At 36.9% G+C, this 25,325-nt stretch overlaps 1 protein-coding gene and 1 pseudogene across 1 annotated transcript; both read left to right on the forward strand.

The window, feature by feature from the left end:
* Positions 1 to 691: 691 nt before the first annotated feature.
* Positions 692 to 25,325, forward strand: part of LOC115970567 — a 36,699-nt pseudogene continuing 12,065 nt past the window's right edge.
* Positions 3,299 to 5,659, forward strand: LOC115972262 (G-type lectin S-receptor-like serine/threonine-protein kinase LECRK1). Its single transcript, XM_031092476.1, has one exon. It carries the CDS (start codon positions 3,330 to 3,332, stop codon positions 5,652 to 5,654), a length of 2,325 nt encoding a protein of 774 aa, XP_030948336.1. The 5' UTR covers positions 3,299 to 3,329; the 3' UTR covers positions 5,655 to 5,659.

Consider the following 25,325-nt stretch of genomic DNA (forward strand, 5'->3'; position numbering starts at 1 on the left):
CAAACTCATATAATAATAACTCATATAACAAACTGCAATAATCAGAATAATAATTCTGAACACCTATCATTAAGTTGGGAAATTGTATACATATTTTAAGGTGGCATTGAATAGTCTTTCATCAACCACCAGTAAATATAAGGCATTTAGTACAACAACCAAAACAGTTGCAGCTGCCCAATGTTTACAAAACTTACAAAAATTAATACAAAAAGTGTTTGAACAACTATATAAAAAAGTGTCTTGCCATTGTCTATCCTGCCATTGTCTACAAACTACATAAAACCCTAACACTACATAATCCTAATACATAACAACAAAAGTGTATTGACTTAGTCTTCATTTACTGCCCATGCCCTTGCCCCTGCCTCTCCCACCACAGCTAGCCTTTACACCTCTTGTTCTACATTTCTGAGCCCTAGCTGCATCACCCCTTCCTCTCAAAGTAGCTTCTCTGGTAGCAGGTGGTTTTGTAAGCTACAAAGTACAAGAATTCACATGTTAGCTACCGATATCACAGTTTTATGAATAAAAAATCAAACCTAACACTACAGTACTTGTGATGATGGTGCTCTACTATCCCATGTTTCTACAGGGGTGTGTGGTGCTGGCTGGCTTGAAGAGAACCAATGAGCTCCTCTAACTGTGTATCTGAAGTCTGAAGAGTACCACTGACTTGGGTTCTATGACCATGGAGCTGGTGGCTGTGGAGTTGGAGCTTGTGGCTGTGACCCTGCTACCTGGTTGGATGAGGATGAGGCCATAGTGTAAGGCTGATGTGTTGGTGGGGGCTAAGCTGAGGATTGGGTCTGTGAAGAAGATGGGGCTTGTGATGAAGATGGGGCTTGGGATCCTTGTCTGTGTGTAGAAGACCTTCCACTTCCCTATAATCTCTACCTCCTCTCCCATGGTGTCTCACCAATGACATTGGCCTTGCATCCCCTTGCATTATGCCCTTCCTTTTGACCCTTCCACACCTTACTGGCCTGTTTAAGAGGGCGGAGCGAAGTTTGAGTGAGTGAGTGTTTGACTGAAAGTGTTTCAGTATTTGAACTTTGAGAGTGTTTGAGTGAGCCGTTTGAAAGTGCTGTGGTTTTGGTATATGGTGTGCAGATTTCGAGTCTTATAAACTCGATTTCTACATGGCTAAATTAACTCCACATGGAAAATTTTTCCACTTAAGGGTATCACTAAAACACTAAAATCGAGCTTCAGAAGCTCGAGTTCTAATCTAATCTTGAGTTTTAAAAACTTGAGATGTTAGTTTCCTACATTCTTTTTTGACCTGTCAATTAACGAAAATGTTAGATATTTATGCTAAATGGAAAAAAAAATCCTTAATTAACATTTCCTATCTTTTCAATTTTCCATTTATTATTCCATCAAACCCAATTTGAAAATGATTCAAACTTCCTTCAACTTTATGACTCTCCCTCTCCCAATCAAGCAATTATGAAAACTGTTCAATTGCTACTCTATTAGAATTTCAACCAAAAAAAAAAAAAAACCTACTGATTTTTTGTCTATATATATTATTATGGGATGCCTTTGCTGTAAGACTTTTTGCCAAAATTGTAGAATTTTGATGTCAATGGAAAGAAAATTAAATCAAAGGTAGTAATAGACAACCAAAAAAAAGACTAGCGTGAAAGATTATCCAAGTTTGGACAAAGCCTCAAAATCCACAAAGACCAATTGGATGTGAGAAATTCCACAAAGATGTATGCTTGGCTATATGAAGAAATTGAATTTGTATATGAAGAAGACCATTTGAATTGAATTGAGTTTTCTATCACAAGTCTCTCTCTCCTTCTTATTGTTTTGATTAAATTTTTGTTTGAGCTAATACTTAGTTAAAAAGTTTAGTTGTATTCTAGATATTCTAGAGGAGAAAATTCTAAAAAGAAAATCAAATTGTTGAAAAAAATAGCATAATCCAAAATCTAAAACTAAAAACCCAAATTAGGAAAACATAACGCACTATAACATAATTTAAAGGAATATGTACCACCTAAAAAATGGATAAATATCAATCAAATACACCCAAAAGATAATAGAATGATATATTTGTATTTGTATTTGTAGAGATATTGAGATGAAAAATAATTTTAGAAATTATTTAATTTTTGAGAAGTGCTACGTCTACAACATTTTCATAAGTCATAGTTTTTTTTTTTTTTTTTTGAAAGTGATTCACAAGTCATAGTTGATAAGTTGATATCTGTTCTAATTTAAACCTATCACTAAAATTATTTTTTTGCCAACCAATAACAATCAATAGCAACCTACTACGTATGATTTGGTGTGAAAATATTGTAAAATTATTGTCAACATAACATTTCTCTTAATTTTTTTGATAGAGCAAATTATTTTCAACAAATTAGGAAAACAAATTATATTTATATCAAAATTACAAAGTAATTATCTATTCTCACACATTACAACTAGTTGATTCTAAACATAAAAAATAAAAAAAATAATGTGAAGGTATAATACGTACGTCCCTGAAAGTATTCATAAATTAGTTATTTGGTTAACATTTTGGTTGTTTATTTTCTTGTTTCATAGGCGAGAGCTTGCATACTGCTTATTTGACTCCGTGTTTTGAATTTGTGAGGCCAAATTTCACAAATGGAGCTAACTTTACGACAAGTGATTCATCTGCTCTACCTGGATTGATTCCATTTAGCCTGAATGTCCAAATTCTTCAGCTTCTTAGATTTCGAGCTCGCTCCCTTGAGCTACTATCAAAGGGTACATTTTCAAGGCAAATCATAAAACAGAGCTAAGTTTTTGTGTTGCCAAACATCTGTTTTAGTCCCTAAAATATTAGTGATTTTTTTTTTTTTTTTTTAATTCGATAGTTACAATAATGAGGTGGGAGAATTTGAATCCTAGTTTTCATCATTAAAAAAATGGTGCCATTGAACTACAAGGTTATTGGTTTAAACTTAGCACTGCATTGAGACTTTGAAATTAAACATCCCGTGTTGCTTGAGTTATAACTAATAAGTAATTCAATGGATGACCAGCTGAAAGACTTTGAATATAATTAATCTCATGCAAAGACTTCTCATTCAAGCTATAAGAAAGAGACTAAAGTGAATGACTCTTATTCTATATATTCAAAGTTCTTTGAATATACACAAGTTGTGACTTTTCATCCTTAGGAAAGATATATACTCAAGAATGCTTCATTTTTTTTTTTTTTTTGAACTATTTCCTTCCAAACACGTTCCAAAAAAAATATTTAATAGGAGCTGTGTTAGTCGCATTTCATTTGCAAACAGAGTGAAAGAATAACAGAGAGAACTAGCTATTTTCTAGTAATGGCAAGTCTCTTGTTTTTTATTTTTCTCTCAGCAATTATCACTACAGAAGCTCAACGAGGGGAATCCATTGTAAACCTTGGCTCTTCTTTAACACCTACCGCCAAGTCTTCATGGCGTTCACAATCTGGTTTCTATGCCTTTGGCTTCTACCAACAAGCCAACGGCTATGCTGTTGGAGTATTTTTTGCTGGGATTCCTGAAAAGACAGTAGTCTGGACAGCCAACCGAGACAAACCTCCAGCTCTCGCCAGTGTTACATTGAATTTCACTAATGATGGTAGACTCATCATGCAATCGGCACAAGGCGAAGAGACGGCCATTGCCAATCCTCCTGAACGTGCAGCATCAGCATCAATGCTTGATTCGGGAAACTTTGTTCTCTATAATTCGGATAAGAAGATTATATGGCAAAGTTTTGAATCCCCAACGAATACCCTCTTACAAGGCCAGCGTCTCACAGCTGGAAATGAGTTGTTTTCAAGTGTTTCAGAATCTGATCAATCGACAGGAATATTTCGTCTGATAATGCAGAAGGATGGAAACCTTGTGCAGTACCCAGTGCAAATCACAGATGCGGCTGAATATGCTTATTGGGCTTCTGGAACAGATGGAAAAGGCAGTAATGTTTCACTATGTCTGGATGATGATGGTCGTCTTTACTTGCTCAATTCCACCGGCACAATCTTAAAAAATCTGACTCAAGGCAATTCTCACACAAAAGATGTAGTGTATTTTATGCGGATTGATGTCGATGGGATCTTCAGGCTATACTCACACAATTTGGATAAGAATGGGAATTTCTCAGTCATATGGTCATCTTCCGATAATAAGTGTGCCCCTAAGGGCCTGTGTGGTCTCAATGGGTTTTGCATTATGAATGATCAGGATGCTAATTGCTTATGTCTTCCAGATTTTGCAAGTGTTATCGAGGGAAATTGGAGCTCAGGTTGTGAAAGGAATTTCACTGCAGAAAGTTGCAAGAGCAAAGATGAAAGTATGAAATATATCATGCAAGCAGTACCTAATACTGTATGGGAAGATAATTCTTTTTCTTCCCTAACAGTATTGACCAAAGACGATTGTGAAGCAGCATGTTTGAAGGATTGTAATTGTGAAGCCGCTACATACAGAGATGGAGTTTGTCGAAAGCAAAAGCTTCCATTGAGATTTGGAAGAAGGGTACTGAGTGATGCAAACATTGTATTCATCAAGGTAGCTATATCTACTTCCACCATAAATAAAATTGAGCCCTTGGGACGTGAAAGATATTCTCGAAAGGACATAATGATTCTGGGCATCTCATTTGGTGCTTTTGGACTCATTATGTCAGTGATTTCTACAATTGCAATTTATAAAAATCGAGTCCGAGCATATAGAAGGGTCTCTAATAGTGGAAATGTTGAATTAACCATGGATGTTTCTCTAAGATCATTTACTTATTCTGATCTTGAGAAAATGACTAATGGTTTCAAGGAAGAGCTGGGTAGAGGATCATTCGGGACTGTATACAAGGGAACAATATGGAATGGTCAGAAGATTGTAGCCGTCAAAAGACTAGAGAAAGTGTTGACTGAGGGAGAGAAAGAGTTTCAAACCGAGATGAAAGTTATTGGAAGAACAAACCACAAGAACCTTGTCCGTCTGCTCGGGTATTGTCATGATGGAGAGAATAGGCTTTTGGTATATGAGTACATGAGCAATGGCTCACTTGCAGATATACTCTTCAATCCTGAAAAAAAACTTTGTTGGGATGAAAGAATAGAAATTGCTCGCAACATAGCAAAGGGAATTCTTTATCTCCATGAAGAGTGCGAGTCACAAATCATTCATTGTGACATAAAGCCTCAAAACATACTCATGGATGAATATAGATGCCCAAAAATCTCTGATTTTGGATTGGCAAAGCTACTAAAGCCAAACCAAACCAATACCTTTACAGGTATCCAAGGAACAAAGGGGTATGTTGCACCCGAATGGCATCGAAACCAGCGAGTGACAGTCAAAGCAGATGTATACAGCTTCGGAATTGTTCTGTTGGAGCTTATATGTTGTAGAAAGAATGTGGATTGGAGTTTTCCTGAAGAAGAAGCTATTCTTGAAGAATGGGCATACTCTTGCTTTGAGGCTTGTGAGCTAGATAAACTAGTGAGTGGTAAGGATGTTGACAAAAGGCAATTGGAGAGAATAATTAAAGTGGGACTTTGGTGCATTCTTGATGAGCCATCTCTTCGTCCTTCGATGAAAAAGGTTCTGCTAATGCTAGAAGGGACTGTAGATGTCCCAATCCCTCCAAGTCCAACTTCTTTTCTTAGTACCGTATAAAATGTGTTTGTAATTTTATTTTCTTAGGAAATGTTATAGAGGGGATATGAGCTGGATATGTTCCTTCATTAAACAAGCGTTAGTACTCAGCTAGACTTTTAAGGCCAATGGCAAAATGTGGTTGTACTCAGCTAGTCTTTTATATAGAGAATTGAATATCATAGTTGAATTATAAATATTAATAAAAAGAAATAAAAATATATTGCGATTGAAAAAGATACTTTGTAACGGCCCCACCCCAGCTGTGTAGATATTGTCCGCTTTTCCACCCCCCTTACGGGCACACACTTCCTCGCGTGTGGGGCCCATACTTCCGGCTAGGGCATGGCTCTGATATCATTTGTAACGACTCCACCCCAACTGTGTAGATATTGTCCACTTTGGAGCCCATACCCCTCACGGTTTTGTTCTTCCCCAGGTTGCGCTAGAGAAAAGGCCTCTATACATTGAAGGGAGGTCATTCTTTATAAACACATTCTCATGTACTTCCCTACGCGATGTGGGATTCCATGGAATGCAAGACCCCCCTTTTTAGGTCACTACAATCCACCCCCTTACGCGCCTCTACACATTGAAGGGAGGTCATTCTTTATAAACACATTCTCATGTACTTCCCTACGCGATGTGGGATTCCATGGAATGCAAGACCCCCCTTTTTAGGTCACTACAATCCACCCCCTTACGGGCACACACGTCCTCGCGTGTGGGGCCCACACTTCCGACTAGGGCATGACTCTAATACCATCTATAACAACCCCGTCCCAACTATGTAGATATTGTCCGCTTTGGGGCCTATGCCCCTCACGGTATTATTCTCCCCCAAAGCACACAGCAGTGGGGGAAAAGGCATCTACACATTGAAGGGAGGTCATTCTTTATAAACACATTCTCATGTGCTTCTCTAGGCGATGTGGGATTCCATAGAATGCAAAACCCCCCTTTTTGGGTCACTACATACTTTATTTTGAATATAAGACGATGCATAATTAAATAAAGTTGTAATCTAATTTTTAATTTTATATTTTGATTTTAAGAGAGAGAGATAGATATTATTTAGTATATGGCTTTATAAGATATTAGTTTACAAAAATCAAAGTCTCAAACTATCAGGGGAGATTAATCTATAATTAATGATTTAACACATTTGCAACATCTTTTTGAAATATTTTAGGGTTTCAATTGAGTTAAGGTTTTATTGGTCTCGTAATTTGAGAGTCTTAATAGAAATGTAAAAGAAAAATGCACTAAATAAAAGCACTATAAAATGTTCAAAATATAATGTGACATTGTCTCTCATTGATGAACTTCATCAATTTAAGTAATGAATGTTTATATCATTTTTTTGTGATTAATAACATGACAATTTGTAAGCCAATAGTAAAATTTGTAGTATCTTTAACATCACTAATAAAAAAAATGTACAACCTTTAAAAAATATATATATATATATATATATATAATTTTATAAAAATTTGAGCCTTTACTATGGAAAGTGGGACCTTTTTTTCTTAAGAAAATTTTTGTTTTTTGATGGGGTCTTAGACCTAGGCCTTGGGCCAGCCTTGACTTCAAAACCCAAATATGGGATGGTTTGCAAGGATAATTGGCACAACAATATTGTTAAGATTCTTTGTGCTACACGCCCACAGTATTATTGGACATCGGACTATCTCAACTTCAAATGCTATTAAATATATGTATATGTCAATGGCCCTTGGCTTGAGCGAGGGAATGACTCCGCATACTTCCGTTGAGAGAGGAGGAAAAAAATGTTCCTAAAAAGATAAAAATCAAATGCTTTATTTATTTATTTATTTATTCTTAAGATACAAGTAGGGGAGGGCCAAAGGGGGCATTTGAACCCAAATTTTGTTTATGGGAGTCACAAAACTATAATTTGTTAGTTAAAAGTATTTGCAGTCTCTAGCTTTTGTTATGGGCTACTCTGAATATAGGAAGCAGTAGTGTTTTGTCTATATCAAATAGAACTACTTATTACCAAAAAGAATTATTTACAGCTATAAAAGATTTATTATAAAAGTGAATATAATAATATTAATTTGATAACATCTTATTATCATGGTTTTAAAAACCAGATCGGACCGGCCGGTCCGATCGGTTCAACTGAAAACCGGACACTAATTCAATCTGGACTAAAAACTGAAAAATAGCAAAAAATCGAAATTAACCAGAAATCGAACGATTGAACCGTAAAACCGGAAACCAGTGTGGTTGGACGGTTATTGGCCATACCAAAGTCATTTCGGTTGTACTGGAGAAAAGTCCAGATTTCAGCCAGTAAATCTGAATCGGTCGATATCGAAAAATTAAATAAATTAAAAAATTTTAAAAAAAAATCTTATCGTTGCTTGCCACCACAGATGCGGTCACCGACACATCACCGATCTTAGAGTTCTCTGCTTTTTCTTCTCGGCCTCACGTTGCTGCTACTGCTGCTTCATCCTCTTCTTCTCTTCCTTTTTTTTAGTTTTCTCTTTATCTTCCTTTCTCTTGTTTTATGATCTGCCCTTACCCCACGATAGATGATTATTTTTTTACAAATTGACACACTTTTTAAGGGACTGACACCGGTTTGAACTATGAAGGTTTAACATAAAGTGTGAAAATTTGAATGTTACTTTCTAACTATTCAAACTCTCTTTTATCACATCAATCAGTAGCCAGTAAAAGTCACACTCACGTTTTCAACATTTCAACTAAAGGCTTTATTTTAAAATTTATTTTTCTTTTTAGTAATTAATGAATCATGGAGCATTTTAGTTTACAAATGTGCCGGTGTGTGTTCATAAATTATTAATTAGTTTTAGTATATAAAAAAAAATTATATAATTTAAAAATTATTAGTTAAATTATTTATGACGTCATCAGTTCGACCATTGGTCGAACCTCGATCCGACCAAAAAATCGATAACCAGTCCCTTTTCCGATTCTTTCACCGTACCGGTTTTTAAAACCATGGTTATTATTATCCTATAGACAATAATCTATCTCCATTTCTAAATAAGATAGATCGTGAGAGTTTACCTGGTTCATTCACTTGGCTTTTATTCATCGAGCAAGTGCTTAAAAGGCTAGCTATATGTTTTTTATTCATTTTAATGATGATATATTATTATACAACCTACTTTATAATGGGAGTTACATACACAAATCAATTAAAAATTTTGAATTTTGAATTGATTTCTTCAATTCTACAAATTTCTCTATCAAACAATTTCTTGGTTTATTCCAATCCAATGATTTTCTCCAACAAGATATGCCTTGATTTGGTCTTCAACAATATAAGAAAATTCTACAGTTTCCTACACGACCAAGCAAGGGAGTCGATATCGTACTGTACCGGCTGGTACGGCCGGTATATTCCTTACCGGAGCTTAAAACAATACAGAAACACATGTGTTTCATTCTAGTTCAAATACCAGTCATACCGGGTTGTTCCGGCTATACCAGACGAAATATCATGCTTCAGCTGAAAAAATCATACCGGACTAGAATATGACTTTCAAAACAAAAAGAAAGAAAAATTTTCAGATCCAGTATCTCTCTCCTCTTTCGGTAACATATTAACTTATAGTTTCTCACTATGCTACTACCACCGCCAAAAAGTCGCCGCCGCATTGTCGGAATCCCATTTTGCCAATCTTCTTCTCCTCCCACTTCTTCTTCTTCGTTAAATAACCCAGACCCTCTTTCTTCAGTTCTTGGCTTTTGTTTTGTTTTAGTTTGTCTTTTCAGTTTCTTTTGTTTTGTGCTTTTTGTTTCATATGCTTGACAGCCTTACCCAACTTTACTTCTAAATTCAATAGTTCAGCCTCTTTCTTATTACTATTAATTTATTTGAATAAAATTATTTATATTTTTTTGCGTGTCCAACACCCACTCACGTGAAGATGGATTCAATCTTAACTTCCTTTTATTAAGTTTTTTATTTGAGAAAACATTCTGTGATGCCCCAATTTGATTGATTGTGTGATGTGTGTAGGTGTGTGATAAGTCCCACATCGGGTATTTACTGGGTAGATTTGGGCTTTATTAACAACTACAAGGAGCCTCAATTGTCACTAGTCCTTTTGAGGTATAGCGCAGATGTGGCTAGCGCTTTTCCTTGGGTCGTTACATATGGTATTAGAGCCGACCCAGTAACCCCGTGTGGGCTTGGAGACACTACCCCACAAAGTGGGCCCTAACGAGGACGTTAGGGATTTAAGTGGGGGAGATTGTGATGCCCCAATTTGATTGATTGTGTGATGTGTGTAGGTGTGTGATGAGTCCAACATCGGGTATTTACTGGGTAGATCTGGGCTTTATTAACAACTACAAGGAGTCTCAATTGTGACTAGTCCTTTTGAGGTATAGCGCAGATGTGGCTAGCGCTTTTCCTTGGATCGTTACATATGTCATGCCCCGAACCCAAAAAGAGCTAGGCACGTGACAACAGCCACACACTTATAAAGTTTACACTCTACAAGTGTGTAAGGCCCTCTTAAACAATTAAATAATTATCCTTAAGAAAAATTTCATCAATAAATTTTCAAAATATCCTCAATAAAGAAATTCTCAAAAGATCTCCAAATAATAATCTTCCGACATCAAATAAAAATAAACTAAATCCTTTAAGCTGAAGGATTACACAAATGATAATCTTAAAACATAAAAGTTCAAAACTTATTCCATTAATTTCCTAAACTTCACTCATGCGCACATCCCAGCGGAAGCCCAAACATATGCTACTCTTCCTGATCAAAATCTGAAAGGAGAAAGAGGGGGGGTGAGTTAACAACTCAATAAGTAACCAAAATCCAATTAAGTTCTATCAAAAAATAGATCTGTGAAGTAATAAGATGTAATATGAATCTTCAAAAATTATACTATGCTATGGGTTTTCAAAAATAACTAAATAAATTTCATAGTCTTAAAATAATGAGTTGCAAATAGATCACATACTTTAATCTTACAAATATATCATAGATGGTTTAGGAAGTAGTCAGTTTTTTTTTTCATATATCAAAAGCTATAACTCACAATAGGTTCTAAAAATACATAAGCAGTTTTAAAGACTCAAATTAGTTCAAATACTCAAACGTAATTCATATTCTTAACAATCTTATGACTATGGTCATGCTATATCTCCGTGACTGGGCATCAGAGTACCAATGAATAACTCCCATTAGTTTGGGTATCAGAATACCAATGAATAACCCCCATTGGCTGGGTATCAGAGTACCAATGAATAACCCCCATTGGTTTGGGTATCAGAATACCAATGAATAACCCCCACTGGTTGGGTATCAGAGTACCAATGAATAACCTTCATTGGTTTGGATATCAGAATACCAATGAATGACCCCCATTGGTTGGGTATCAGAATACCAATGAATAATCCCCATTGGTTTGGGTATCAAAATCAATTCATAGTCAATTTATCCATAATCATATATAATCATATTTTCAGTATTCAAATATATTTATGATATTTCTATATTCTGTACTTTAAATCAATATAGTTAAAGGAACAATTAAATAAATAAATCATATATTCAATGCTCATATTTATTTGTGAAATTTCTCTATTCTTTACTTGAAATCAGTAATACAATAGAAATAAATAGTAACAACTGTAAACAATTTTCAGTAGTTAAAATATGAAAATAAAACTCATTAGGATAAGGTTACTTACCTCAGCTAACTCACTACAAGGATCTTTTCTCCTAACACTTTCTCTAAATTCCTTAGATATCACCTAAATAATTTTCAAGCACTATACTCAATAATCAATTAATTTAAGGAAAACTTAAAATGGTACCCGGCTAGAAGAGTGGTGGTTAAAAATATCTCATACTTTTTCACTATTATCTCAAAGCAAAAATCCACTTATTCATATATATATATATATATATATATTTATATATATATATATTCCTTACTTTCTGCCACTAGTAATCCCCTAGGATAATATGCATAAAGCGTAAAAGTCATTTGTAAAAGAAGAGGGACATGTCAGGTACACGTGTTTTCCATTTTTTTTTTTTTTTTATTTGGTCGTTCACCCATCTTCAACAAATACACTGTTACGTACACCTTTTCTTCTTCTTATTTTTTTATTTATTTTTATTTTGGCTTGTCAAACCTCAAACCTATACTACTAGACTTTTGTATTTTCCCAATTCTATCAATTTTGGGTACAATTCCTTAAAGTAGAACTGTGCAGAATCTAACCCACTATGGCCATGCCTAACCTTCTGCATACCCATCTACATTTAACGCAACTAAGGCATAGAAAAAGAATTCCCAACTATTATCAAGACAGTACAGGTACCAAGAATATGATTTAATCCCTTAATCATTCAGTTCAAAAAATTCATTAGAGATTTTAAATAGTTTCACTTCTTGACCAAAATACTCATATAAAAAATTACTCTAATTCCAAATAAAGCTTAGATTGGACAAGGAAAAGATTCTTAGGCTCTTACCTCTATTGTGCAGTCAAATCTTCTCTACTTCAGTATTTTGGGTAGTCTCCTCTCTCAAAACATCTGTCAGTATACGCTGACTTAAAATTAGACTATATAAACTAGGGTTTCAACCTTATTTTCTAAAAACCCCTTAGTAATATTAATTATAAAAGTTGACCCCATAACAAATTTACTTAAATATCCCTCCTTTTATTTTATTTTATTTTATTTTTTCCGGGTATTACATTCTCCCCCACTTAAAAGAAGTTTAGTCCTCTAAACTTGACATACCTGAGTCCTCAAAAAGATATGGGTATTTCTCCTTCATTTCATCTTCTAACTCCCATGTAGCCTCTCTCACAAACTGGTTCCTCCATTGAACCTTGACATAATGTATGGTACGACGCTTCAACTCTTGCTCCTTCTTGTCCACAATTTTAACTGGTTGCTCTTCATAAGTTAAATCATCTCTTAACTTTAGAGGCTCATACTCTACTACATGACTGGGGTCTGAAATATATTTCCTCAACATTGAGACATGGAAAACATTATGTACCCCTGATAAGGAAGGTGGTAAGGCAAGCCTATAAGCAACTTTACCCATCCTCTCAAAGACTTCAAAGGGTCCTACAAAACGAGGGCTCAGCTTACCTCGAAAACCAAATCTCATAACTCCTTTGGTAGGTGAAATCCTCAAGAACACATGATCACCCACTTGGAACTCTAATTTCCTTCTTCTAACATCTGCATAACTCTTCTGCCTACTCTGAGCTGTTTGGAGCCGCTCTTTAATCACTTGAATTTTATCTATTGTTTGCTGTACAATCTTAGGACCCAACAATCTTCTTTCTCCAACATCATCCCAACATATAGGGGACCTACACTTCCTGCCATACAAAGCCTCATATGGTGCTGCTTTAATACTTACTTGGTAGCTATTATTATATGCAAACTCCACCAAAGGTAGATGTTCATCCCATGAACCTTTGAAATCAATTACACAAGCTCTCAACATATCTTCCAATGTTTGTATAGTTCTTTTTGAAAGTCCATCTGTTTGAGGGTGAAAGGTTGTGCTAAACTTCAAGTTAGTACCCATTGCCTTATGCACACTCTCCCAAAATTGAGACACAAATCTTCGGTCTCTATTAGACACAATGGATGCAGGTGCACCATGCAATCTCACTATTTCATTAATATACAATCTAGCTAACCTTTCGAGTGAGAAATCCACCCTAATGGCCAAAAAGTGTGCAGATCTTGTCAATCGATCCACAATCACCCAAATTGCATCTTTACCAGTAGGGGTTCTAGGCAGCCCCGTCACAAAGTCCATAGTAATGTCCTCCCACTTTCGTTCTGGAATGGGAAGAGGTTGCAAAAATCCAGCGGGTCTTTGATGCTCCATCTTGACTTGTTGACACACTAGACATTGAGCAACATATTGAGCAATCTCCCTCTTCATGTTGTTCCACCAAAAAGTCTCCCTTAAATCCCTATACATCTTAGTGCCTCCAGGGTGTATCGTGTAACTCGTGTTATGAGCCTCCTTTAGAATTTCTACCTTAAGGTCTAGATCATTTGGCACACAAAGCCGATTACCAAACCTCAAGGATCCATCCTCATGAATGCAAAAATCAAATGGAGAGCCTAGATTTATCAAATCTCTTATCTTCTGCAACTGTGGATCATTACTTTGTGCAATCTTTATTCTTTCAATCAAGGTAGGCTGAACTCTAAGGTTTGTCAGATGTGCCTCTGCTTCATGAAACCGTACTTCTACCCTTATTTTCCTCAAATCTTCCAAGATGTGTTTTTGTGTAGTCAACAATGCTGCCAAATTTCCTGCAGACTTCCTACTTAAGGCATCAGCTACCACATTAGCTTTTCCAGGATGGTAACTAATAGTCAGGTCATAGTCCTTTAATAGCTCCAACCACCTTCTTTGTCTCATATTCAACTCTTTTTGAGTAAAGAGGTACTTGAGGCTCTTGTGGTCAGTGAATATCTCACACTGTTCTCCATACAAATAGTGCCTCCAAATTTTTAGAGCAAAAACCACCGTAGCTAACTCCAAGTCATGTGTGGGATAATTTTGCTCATAAGGCTTCAACTGTCTAGAGGCATAAGCCACTACCTTCCCATGCTGCATAAGAACACACCCCAAGCCTTTCCTAGAGGCATCACTATAAATGGTGAAGCCTCCACTACTTGAAGGTATGGTGAGAATGGGTGCTGACACTAACCTTCTCTTCAATTCCTGGAAGCTTTCTTCACAGTTTTTGGTCCACTCAAACTTAGCTCCCTTTTGGGTCAAGCGAGTCAAAGGCATGGCTAAGTGAGAAAATCCTTCAACAAACCTCCTGTAATAACCAGCCAGTCCCAAAAAGCTACGAATCTCTGTCACACTATTCGGTCTATTCCATTCAACTACTGCTTCCACTTTCTTAGGGTCAATAGCAATCCCATCTTTAAATACAACATGCCCAAGGAATGCAACACTGTCTAGCCAAAATTCACATTTTTTAAGCTTTGCATACAACTTCCTCTCCTGCAATAGTTGCAGTACAAGCCTCAAGTGATTCTCATTCTCCTCCACACTCTTGGAATATATCAAGATATCATCAATAAATACTACAACAAATTTATCTGAGAAGGGTTTGAACACCCTATTCATCAAGTCCATAAAGGCTGCCGGTGCATTGGTTAAGCCAAAAGGCATCACCAAAAATTCATAATGACTATATCTTGTACGGAAGGCTGTCTTGGGCACATCAACAGTCTTAATCTTCAATTGATGGTAACCGGAATGAAGGTCAATCTTAGAGAAAACCTGCGCTCCTTGGAGTTGATCAAACAAATCCTCTATCCTTGGTAAAGGGTACTTATTTCGCACTGTCACCCTATTCAGCTCCCTATAATCAATGCAGAGCCTTATGCTCCCATCCTTTTTCTTTACAAACAACACAGGTGCACCCCAAGGGGATACACTAGGCCTGATGAAGCCTTTGTCAAGCAACTCTTGCAATTGTGCTTTTAATTCCCTTAACTCAGCAGGTGCCATCCGGTATGGGGCTTTAGAAATTGGGCTAGAACTTGGTAATAGGTCAATAGAAAACTCTATCTCCCTATCTGGTGGTAACCCTGACAAGTCTTCTGGAAACACATCTGGGAACTCTCTCACTATAGGAATGTCCTCCAGCTTCAATTCACCTTGTTGTGTGTCTCTCACAGTGGCCAGATATCCTTTACACCCTTTCTTCATCATACGTCTAGCTTGTAAAGCTGAAACCACCCGTGGAGAAGTATATGCCCCACTTCCCACAAAACAGAACTCAATCTCGCCAGGTACTTGGAAAATTACCTTCTTCCTATGACAATCAACCATGGCATAATGTGCAGCCAACCAATCCATCCCAAAGATTATGTCAAAATCCCGCATCTCCAACAATGTTAGATTTGCTAGTAATTCTCTATCTGCTATTTTGACAACACAAGACTTGCAAACACTATCAGTAACTACTACACCCCCAACCGGGGTATCCACACATAATTCAGACTCCATAGGCTCAAATTTAAAATTATGTTTCTTTGCAAAATTAGAAGATATGAAGGAGTGAGTGGCACCAGGATCAAACAATGCATAAGCATAAGTTGTGGAAACCGGAATAATACCTGTTACCACAGCATTAGAAATATTAGCATCCTGTTGAGTGAGTGCATAAACCCTTCCTTGGATCTTGGGCTTTTGGCTTGCTCCCTGATTCTGTCCTGTTGTTGGTCTTGGGGTGGTCTGAACCTCCTTTCGTTGGGGACACTCAGCAATCCTGTGACCCCTTTGTCCACATGAGAATCATGCTCCAGTATTCCAGTGGCAATCCTTATCTGCATGAGGCCTACCACATCGAGAGCACTTTGGCAATGCCTTGGTATCAGCACGTTGTGTTCCTTGTTTCTTGGCTTGAAAGCCGGAGCTTTGCTCTCCTTGCCTAGGCCTCTTCTTCTGGTTATTATCTCTATCTGCTTGAGCCTCATTAAGCCCCATCTCCACTAGTAAAGCCTTACTCACTACCGCCCTAAAGGTAGTCAACTCAAAGGGCACAACTCCTTGCTTAATTCGAAACCTTAATCCATCTTCAAACCTTCGAGCCTTAGCTTCTTCATCCACCACCATTGTGGGAGAAAATTTGGCTAACCTGGAAAATTCTGCTTCATACTGAGCAACTGTCATGTTACCTTGTGTCAGCTTGATGAACTCTTTTTCCTTCTGAAAGCGAATGCTCTTAGGAAAATATTTCTCATAGAATACAGACTTAAATAGCTCCCAAGTCCAAGGCTCAGTCTCTTGGCCACGTTTTTCTTCTTCCAGCCGCCACCAATCATAAGCATCTCCACGCAACATGTAAGCTGCATAAGCCACTTTCTCACCCTCAGAGCATTCAAGAACTCTAAATACTTTCTCCATCTCAATGATCCATTTTTCTGCTTCCATAGGCTCAGTAGTCCCCTCAAAAGTTGGAGGAGACAACCTCTTGAATTCAATCATCCCACCATGATTACCTCAGCGTTGCTCCATCATCCTAGCCAAGTTATCTCCAGTAGTGACCTGTTGTTGGACCACTCCAACCAAGGTCTGCATCATCTGGATCATCTCTGGTGGCTGGCCTTGGTTGTGCCTACAGTCTCGGTTCCCATCTTGCTGATTCCTACCATTGCCAGAGTTGTTGGGAGTGTTCCCAGTGTTTTTACTGCGAGGTGGCATCCTAACCTCTCTGTTCATTAAGCACATAACAAACTAACATGTTATCAAACTAAAAAAAAAAGAGATCAAAAACTCATCTAGTATATATATCATACAACGTATCCCCAAATGCCTAATTTTCTACCCCTCTCACCATTTAGTTTCATAAATCAATGCCTAAGGATCCAACCTGGAGCTCTGATACCATAAATATTGTCACGCCCCGAACCCAAAAAGAGCTAGGCACGTGACAACAGCCACACACTTATAAAGTTTACACTCTACAAGTGTGTAAGGCCCTCTTAAACAATTAAATAATTATCCTTAAGAAAATTTCATCAATAAATTTTTAAAATATCCTCAATAAAGAAATTCTCAAAAGATCTCCAAATAATAATCTTTCGACATCAAAAAATAAACTAAATTCTTTAAGTCTGAAGGATTACACCAATGGTAATCTTGAAACATAAAAGTTCAAAACTTATTCCATTAATTTCCTAAACTTCACTCATGCGCACATCCCAGCGGAAGCCCAAACATATGCTACTCTTCCTGCTCAAAATCTGAAAGGAGAAAGAGGGGGGTGAGTTGACAACTCAATAAGTAACCAAAATCCAATTAAGTTCTATCCAACAATAGATCTATGAAGTAATAAGATGTAATATGAATCTTCAAAAATTATACTATGCTATGGGTTTTCAAAAATAACTAAAGAAATTTCATAGTCTTAAAATAATGAGTTGCAAATAGATCACATACTTTAATCTTACAAATATATCATAGATGGTTTAGGAAGTAGTCAGTTTTTATTTTTATTTTTATTTTTTTTTATTTTTTTTTTATATATATATCAAAAGCTATAACACACAATAGGTTCTAAAAATACATAAGCAGTTTTAAAGACTCAAATTAGTTCAAATACTTAAACGTAATTCATATTCTTAACAATCTTATGACTATGGTCACGCTATATCCCCGTGACTGGGCATCAGAATACCAATGAATAACCCCTATTAGTTTGGGTATCAGAATACCAATGAATAACCCCCATTGGCTGGGTATCAGAGTACCAATGAATAACCCACATTGGTTTGGGTATCAGAATACCAATGAATAACCCCCACTGGTTGGGTATCAGAGTACCAATGAATAATATCCATTGGTTTGGGTATCAGAATACCAATGAATGACCCCCATTGGTTGGGTATCAGAATACCAATGAATAACCCCCATTGGTTTCGGTATCAAAATCAATTCATAGTCAATTTATCCATAATCATATATAATCATATTTTCAGTATTCAAATATATTTATGATATTTCTATATTCTGTACTTTAAATCAATATAGTTAAAGGAACAATTAAATAAATAAATCATATATTCAATGCTCATATTTATTTGTGAAATTTCTCTATTCTTTACTTGAAATCAGTAATACAATAGAAATAAATAGTAACAACTGTAAACAATTTTCAGTAGTTAAAATATGAAAATAAAACCCATTAGGATAAGGTTACTTACCTCAGCTAACTCACCACAAGGATCTTTTCTCCTAACACTTTCTCTAAATTCCTTAGATATCACCTAAACAATTTTCAAGCACTATACTCAATAATCAATTAATTTAAGGAAAACTTAAAATGGTACCCGGCTAGAAGAGTGGTGGTTAAAAATATCTCATACTTTTTCACTATTATCTCAAAGCAAAAATCCACTTATTCATATATATATATATATATATATATATATTCCTTACTTTCTGCCACTAGTAATCCCCTAGGATAATATGCATAAAGCGTAAAAGTCATTTGTAAAAGAAGAGGAACATGTCAGGTACACGTGTTTTCCATTTTTTTTTATTTTTTTGGTCGTTCACCCATCTTCAACAAATACATTGTTACGTACACCTTTTCTTCTTCTTATTTTTTTATTTATTTTTATTTTGGCTTGTCAAACCTCAAACCTATACTACTAGACTTTTGTATTTTCCCAACTCTATCAATTTTGGGTACAATTCCTTAAAGTAGAACTGTGCAGAATCTAACCCACTATGGCCATGCCTAACCTTCTGCATACCCATCTACATTTAACGCAACTGAGGCATAGAAAAAGAATTCCCAACTATTATCAAGACAGTACAGGTACCAAGAATATGATTTAATCCCTTGATCATTCAGCTCGAAAAAATCATTAGAGATTTTAAATAGTTTCACTTCTTGGCCAAAATACTCATATAAAAAATTACTCTAATTCCAAATAAAGCTTAGATTGGACAAGGAAAAGATTCTTAGGCTCTTACCTCTATTGTGCAGTCAAATCTTCTCTACTTCAGTATTTTGGGTAGTCTCCTCTCTCAAAACATCTGTCAGTATACGCTGACTTAAAATTAGACTATATAAACTAGGGTTTCAACCTTATTTTCTAAAAACCCCTTAGTAATATTAATTATAAAAGTTGACCCCATAACAAATTTACTTAAATACCCCTCCTTTTATTTTATTTTATTTTATTTTTTCCGAGTATTACACATTCTATCAGGAGTTGGCGTAAAACCAGTGTTTTACGCTAGCCAATAAAAAATCGCCACGTGGAAATTCTATTAAATCCCTCTCCTAACAGCCAAAAGCTCACGCCATTCACCTCAGACAAAACAGAAAACAAAAAAACCCCTTAGACAAAAACTCTGCTTCCTTCACGCCGAACCTCCACCACCGCCACGACCTGATCGTTGGAGCTTGATCACTAGAGAAGAATGAAGAAAGAAAACCAGCCCTCAAACAAAATCTCACGCCTTAACCTCTACTTCCTCTGCCGAACCTCCACCACCGCCACACGGATCACAACTCACTTAACCCACTAAATAGTACAGCTCGCTTAAATCCCTAATTAGAACCATAACGAGTTAGGCAAAAATTTATGGTTTCCTCTACTTCCTCCCCCTTCCATCCTCTACTTCCTCTTGCCCAAATCTCCACCACACCACACACCAAAGCATACCACCACACAAGTCATCGAATTCGTTGCTAGAGCTTGTAAACATGCCGTGAGCATGGTGTTGCGATGCAAAGGTTTGTTTTTCATGATTTTCCCTTTTCCCCAATTTGGATTTCGAATTATTGATGGGTTTTTCTGTTTTCTGGGTTTTTGGGTTTTTTTGTTGTATGTTCATATCTTGTATTGTTCTAATGAAAGATGCTCTGTTGGGTTTTGATATGATCTGGGGTTTGTTTGGTTTTTGAATTAGGGATGTTTGATTGGGATTTGTTTGGTTTTTGAATTATTTTGGAGGAAGTAGAGGTGAAGGCATGAGCTTTTGTCTGAGGGCTGGTTTTCTTTCTTCGGTCTGCTCCGGCAATCAGGCTATGGCTGTGGTGGAGGTTCGACGTGAAGGAAGTAGAGGAAGCAGAGCTTTTGTTTAAGGGGCTTTTCTGTTTTCTGTTTTGTATGAGGTGAATGGTGTGAGCTTTTGGCTGTTTGGAGAGAGATTTAATAGAATGTCCACGTAGCGATTTTTTATTGGCTGGCGTAAAACATAGGTTTTACGCCAGCTCCTGATAGAATGTTTTCTCTTTTTATTTATTTCTTATTTATGTATTTTATTTTTAACTTCAACTACAGTACACCAATTACCAAATATATCAATTTCTAATGGATTTATTATTATTATTATTATTATTATTATTATTATTATTATTATTATTATTATTATTATTATTATTATTATTATTATTATTATTATTATTATAATAATAATAATAATAATAATAATATATATTGATGTGGATAAAAATAGAGATTACTCACAATAAGGTACAAGCGGACGGATACAATTAAACCCGTCAGCCTTCATTTACAGGTATCGACGAAAGGGATATTTAGGAAGAGGCACCCGCAAGGCATACCCAAGGGCTGACGGCATCATAAAGCTGACGGGGTTAAGGCTGAAGGTGTAGGGTAAGCTAACGACCTTAGTAAAGGATTGCTTGCCATCCACGATTGCGTATATAAGGAAATGTCTTGCTCTCCACGTTTAGTGATACCCAAAGGGATTCCTATATGGAAAGGATTCCGCGAAATACGCCCAAGAAGACTCCTATAAGGAAAAGACTTCTAGTCCAAGGAAAAGATGTCAACCCTCTACTACTATAAAAGCCCAAGTACCCTCACAGACCAAAGTACGCATAATTTACCCTCTCTAGCACTCTAGAATTGTGAGAATAGTTCTAACTTGACCTTTGAAGGGTATTTGGCCAGCACCACATCGGTGCTCTCTGTTAGGTCTTCTCTTTTTGTTGTGCAGGTGCTATTTCGAGTGTGTGAGGACTGTGTGGCATACTGGTGATTTTTTTGGCATCATCATATATAAAACCAAAGCTTTTGAAGCTCCCACAATTTTCCACATCAGCATTATTTAAATAAAATTATTTTTGTTTAGTAAAAAAGACTCACATAAAATAAAATACAAATTTAGGATTAAGAAAAAGAGAGAGACTCCTGTTAGGACTCACTCTTAAGTGTGTGTGTGTGTGTGTATATATATATATATATAAAAGGGGAACAACTAGGTCATCGCTATTCCTTCAACACCTGCTGCCGCCAGTATTAATTAATTTTCTCTTTCTCTCTTTTCAATTTTTAATTTGAATTCGAATAATGAAAAATATATTATTTACAGTGATATATCATCTTGTATTTCTATTTCTACTGTTTCAGCTCTAACGCTCCCACTGAATTCAAAATCCGCGTGTATACATACATATTTTGATATCAGCATAAATCAATCGCAGATTAATTTTGATTCTTTTACATAAATCTCTTATTATAAAATTTTCTATGATAGATGGACTTCGGCCTGACTACAATGATGGATCCTGGCCTTCCTGTTGCACCAAAACCAATTTCGACGAAAAATTGGTACATTTAACACACATTCTATCTATGTGTGCTTTTGGTGAGCTCAAGAGAAGTTGAAGTTGAAAATTTAGGGTTTTGGAAGAATTAAGTTTATGGTCCAAAGAAAGACACATACTTCTAAAAGCTAGGTTTTGATACATGAAAAGAAGATGTAAAAGTTAGGTCTTAATTTTTACAAAACCTAGCTTTTAGATCTTCTTTTCTCTTGATTTTTTAGTTTTTTATGTTTTGAGAAGAAAGAGACATAAAATGGTAACAAAAATACAAATTTATCCATATTTTTAATAAAGGTGGGTAACGGGATACAAATGGAGTTAACCTCAAGTGGGTAAAATGCCAATTTTTAAACCACAAGTAAGCAAAGTGTTTTTCGAGCAAATCACAAGTGAGTAAAGTGTAATTTCCCCTATATATAAAGCAATGCGGCTTTGCCTTAGATGAGAGATCTCTTGGTAGTGCGACGACTTTTGTTTTTGGTTTGTGTGTGCTGCAAATATGTTTGGTAGTCTTCTCTTTGATTTATGCTCTATGGAAATTTGTATTTGGTTTTGGTTTGTAAGTTTGAGTCACAAATAAATATCTCTTTGAATGTATTGATCAACAATGTAAATTTCTCTTTGTTTTAGGTGCAACCCTTAATCTTTGAATTTGTGAGGGAGGGCTATTTGGTTTGGGTATTTTCTTCTGTACAGTCTCTTGCTTTGATTTTGGTTCTTAGAGCGCCTTCAAAACAAAAGATATGTAAAGTTTTCTTATCAGGTTTAATGTTAACATATATGAGAGATATTTTGGTCAATTAGAAAAAGTTTGAGGAAACATAAAAGGAAAAAGAACTAAAGAAAGCACAATTTGGGGAAAAAAAGTGACTATATTAGGCAAAGGATTTTGGAGATTGTTGTTTTTATTTTTGGAATTCTTTACGTTCATGTGTATGTATGTATTGGTTTTAATAGAATTGAAATTATCTTTGAAACTTTTGTTTTGATTGAATAATGAAAATAGAAGTATGTTCCAATATTTGGAGTCTTCTATGTATGTGTTGTTGTAATTTAAACTTGGTATTTGAATTGTTAAATTGTTACTTCACAGTTTAATTGTTCATCTATTAATCATGAATAATAATATTGTTATTTGCAACTATCATGATATGGTATCAATGACGTGATTATTCCAAATGCTTGCCTTTAGAGTTTAAATAGAGTCTATTTTATGATTAAAAAAATTTACAATTAAAAGACTTTTGAAATTAAATTTAAAAAAAAAAAACAAAAACAAATTATTGGATACGTTGGATCTTAAATGACTTCTATAAAACTTCATCCTTTATTGCATCATTAAAAAAAAACTCATATAGATAGGTGTGGGTCCGAGAGTTCTGCAGTCCAGCCCAAACTCTATCTGGGCCCAGGGCCCGTGCCGAGGAGGTACCTTGCCGAAGACAAATGCTCAGTGGCCGAGGTAGCAAGGGGAACGGCTGAGAACTTACCCTGTCCTCGGCATTCCATAGCTTCAACAGGAAGACCAACACCTTGGTGTAGGCAATCCCCAAACAGCCCCCTCAAAGGGATGTGAACGGAATGAGGCCCATAGGGAAGCAGGGTGTGAACTCGGACCAGGGAAAGTGCGGCCGACCCCCTTCAGTAAATGCACCTGCCAATACCCAGAGCTGGTTAATGAGAAAAGACGTTTGGGCGGTGCGAACGTCGGTCCATGCAACTAATAGAAAGTTAGACAGGACAGCTGATGGGATGGATACAGAAACAAGCTCCTGCCTGACCTACAAGTGGAGGGTTAGGATCAGCCAAGACGGACTATATAATAAAAAGGAAGGTGCGCCAAGAGGGGGGGTTGGGAAAAATGGCCAGAAACCTGAGCCTCCCAGCCCACCTCCAGGAGAAAGACTCCAGGGGTGTAGGAAAACTTAAACTGGTACGAACACCGTGAAAAACCCACCGCCTATCAACCAAGGTCTAGCCTTCCAAACCCACGCTCTACAAATGATATTGTTAGGGGCCTTTTCACGTGCGAACCCGACACTGTTACGGTCCGCCACGAAACGCGTCCTTACAATTGGCGCCGTCCGTGGGGAGGGCTTGTGTGTTGGTATAGGAAGTGGGTCGATAGAGTTTCTCCGATATGTCTAGCCGTTGGTTACAGAGTTCTAAGTATAAAGTTCTGTTAGGAACTACGTTTCTTGATTAGGGGCTTGGTTGAGGAGCCAACTCCCTTAAAGCCAAGGTCCCCTATAAAGAGTAAACTAGGTACCTTGCAACGTTAACCGTATGGATAAACTCTAGGGGCTTGGCTGAGGAGCTAACTCCCCTAAAGCCAAGATCCTGCACAAGGAGAAAACTAGGTTTTGGACAGAACCAAGGCATTGCATGGTCCTCGGACCCAAGCCTCAGGGGAAACCAACTACCTGGATGTAATGAAAACTAGGTTTTGGACAGAACCAAGGCATTGCATGGGGAAAGCCAGGGGAAACCAACTACCTGGATGTAATGAAAACTAGGTTTTGGACAGAACCAAGGCATTGCATGGTCCTCGGACCCAAGCCTCAGGGGAAACCAACTACCTGGATGTGGAAAACTAGGTTTTGGACAGAACCAAGGCATTGCATGGTCCTCGGACCCAAGCCTCAGGGGAAACCAACTACCTGGATGTAATGAAAACTAGGTTTTGGACAGAACCAAGGCATTGCATGGTCCTCGACCCAAGCCTCAGGGAAACCAACTACCTGGATGTAATGAAAACCAGAACCAAGGCATTGCATGGGCCTCAGGGGAAACCAACTACCTGGATGTGGAAAACTAGGTTTTTGGACAGAACCAAGGCATTGCATGGTCCTCGGACCCAAGCCTCAGGGGGAAATGAAAACTAGGTTTTGGACAGAACCAAGGCATTGCATGGTCCCAAGCCTCAGGGGAAACCAACTACCTGGATGTAATGAAAACTAGGTTTTGGACAGAACCAAGGCATTGCATGGTCCTCGGACCCAAGCCTCAGGGGAAACCAACTACCTGGATGTGGAAAACTAGGTTTTGGACAGAACCAAGGCATTGCATAGTCCATCGGACTCAAGCCTATGGGGAAACCAACTACTTGAATGAAGGAAACCAGGCATTAAGCAGGTTTTAGCTATTATGCGTAACATCAAAAATGGTGCTTATATCTTCGTGAGACGAAGGTTAGGAGTAAATCTAAGGCCTCTGTGGGCGCAAGTAAATTAGGGTTCGGGGAACATGATGATAACTGTATTACATACATAGCTATCTGTACATAGTAAAATAAATCAGCGCAGAGTTCGTAGGCAAATAGTGCGCATCAACGAGGGCGGTTAACAACGTAATCCGAGGGAACAAGGAAAAACAAAATTTCATATATACATGTTCAAATGCTTATAAACCGTCAATAAATTAGGAAGTTGGTGAAAGGAAAAGGAACAAGTTAATCGTTCAAATAGAAGTGAATGCAAAAAGCCCAACGAAGGTTTCTACTTCTCTGCTTTTTTTTCGGTAACATTTTTTGGAGATAGGAGCGG

Source organism: Quercus lobata, chromosome 12, assembly GCF_001633185.2.
Source record: "Quercus lobata isolate SW786 chromosome 12, ValleyOak3.0 Primary Assembly, whole genome shotgun sequence".
NCBI lineage: Eukaryota > Viridiplantae > Streptophyta > Magnoliopsida > Fagales > Fagaceae > Quercus > Quercus lobata.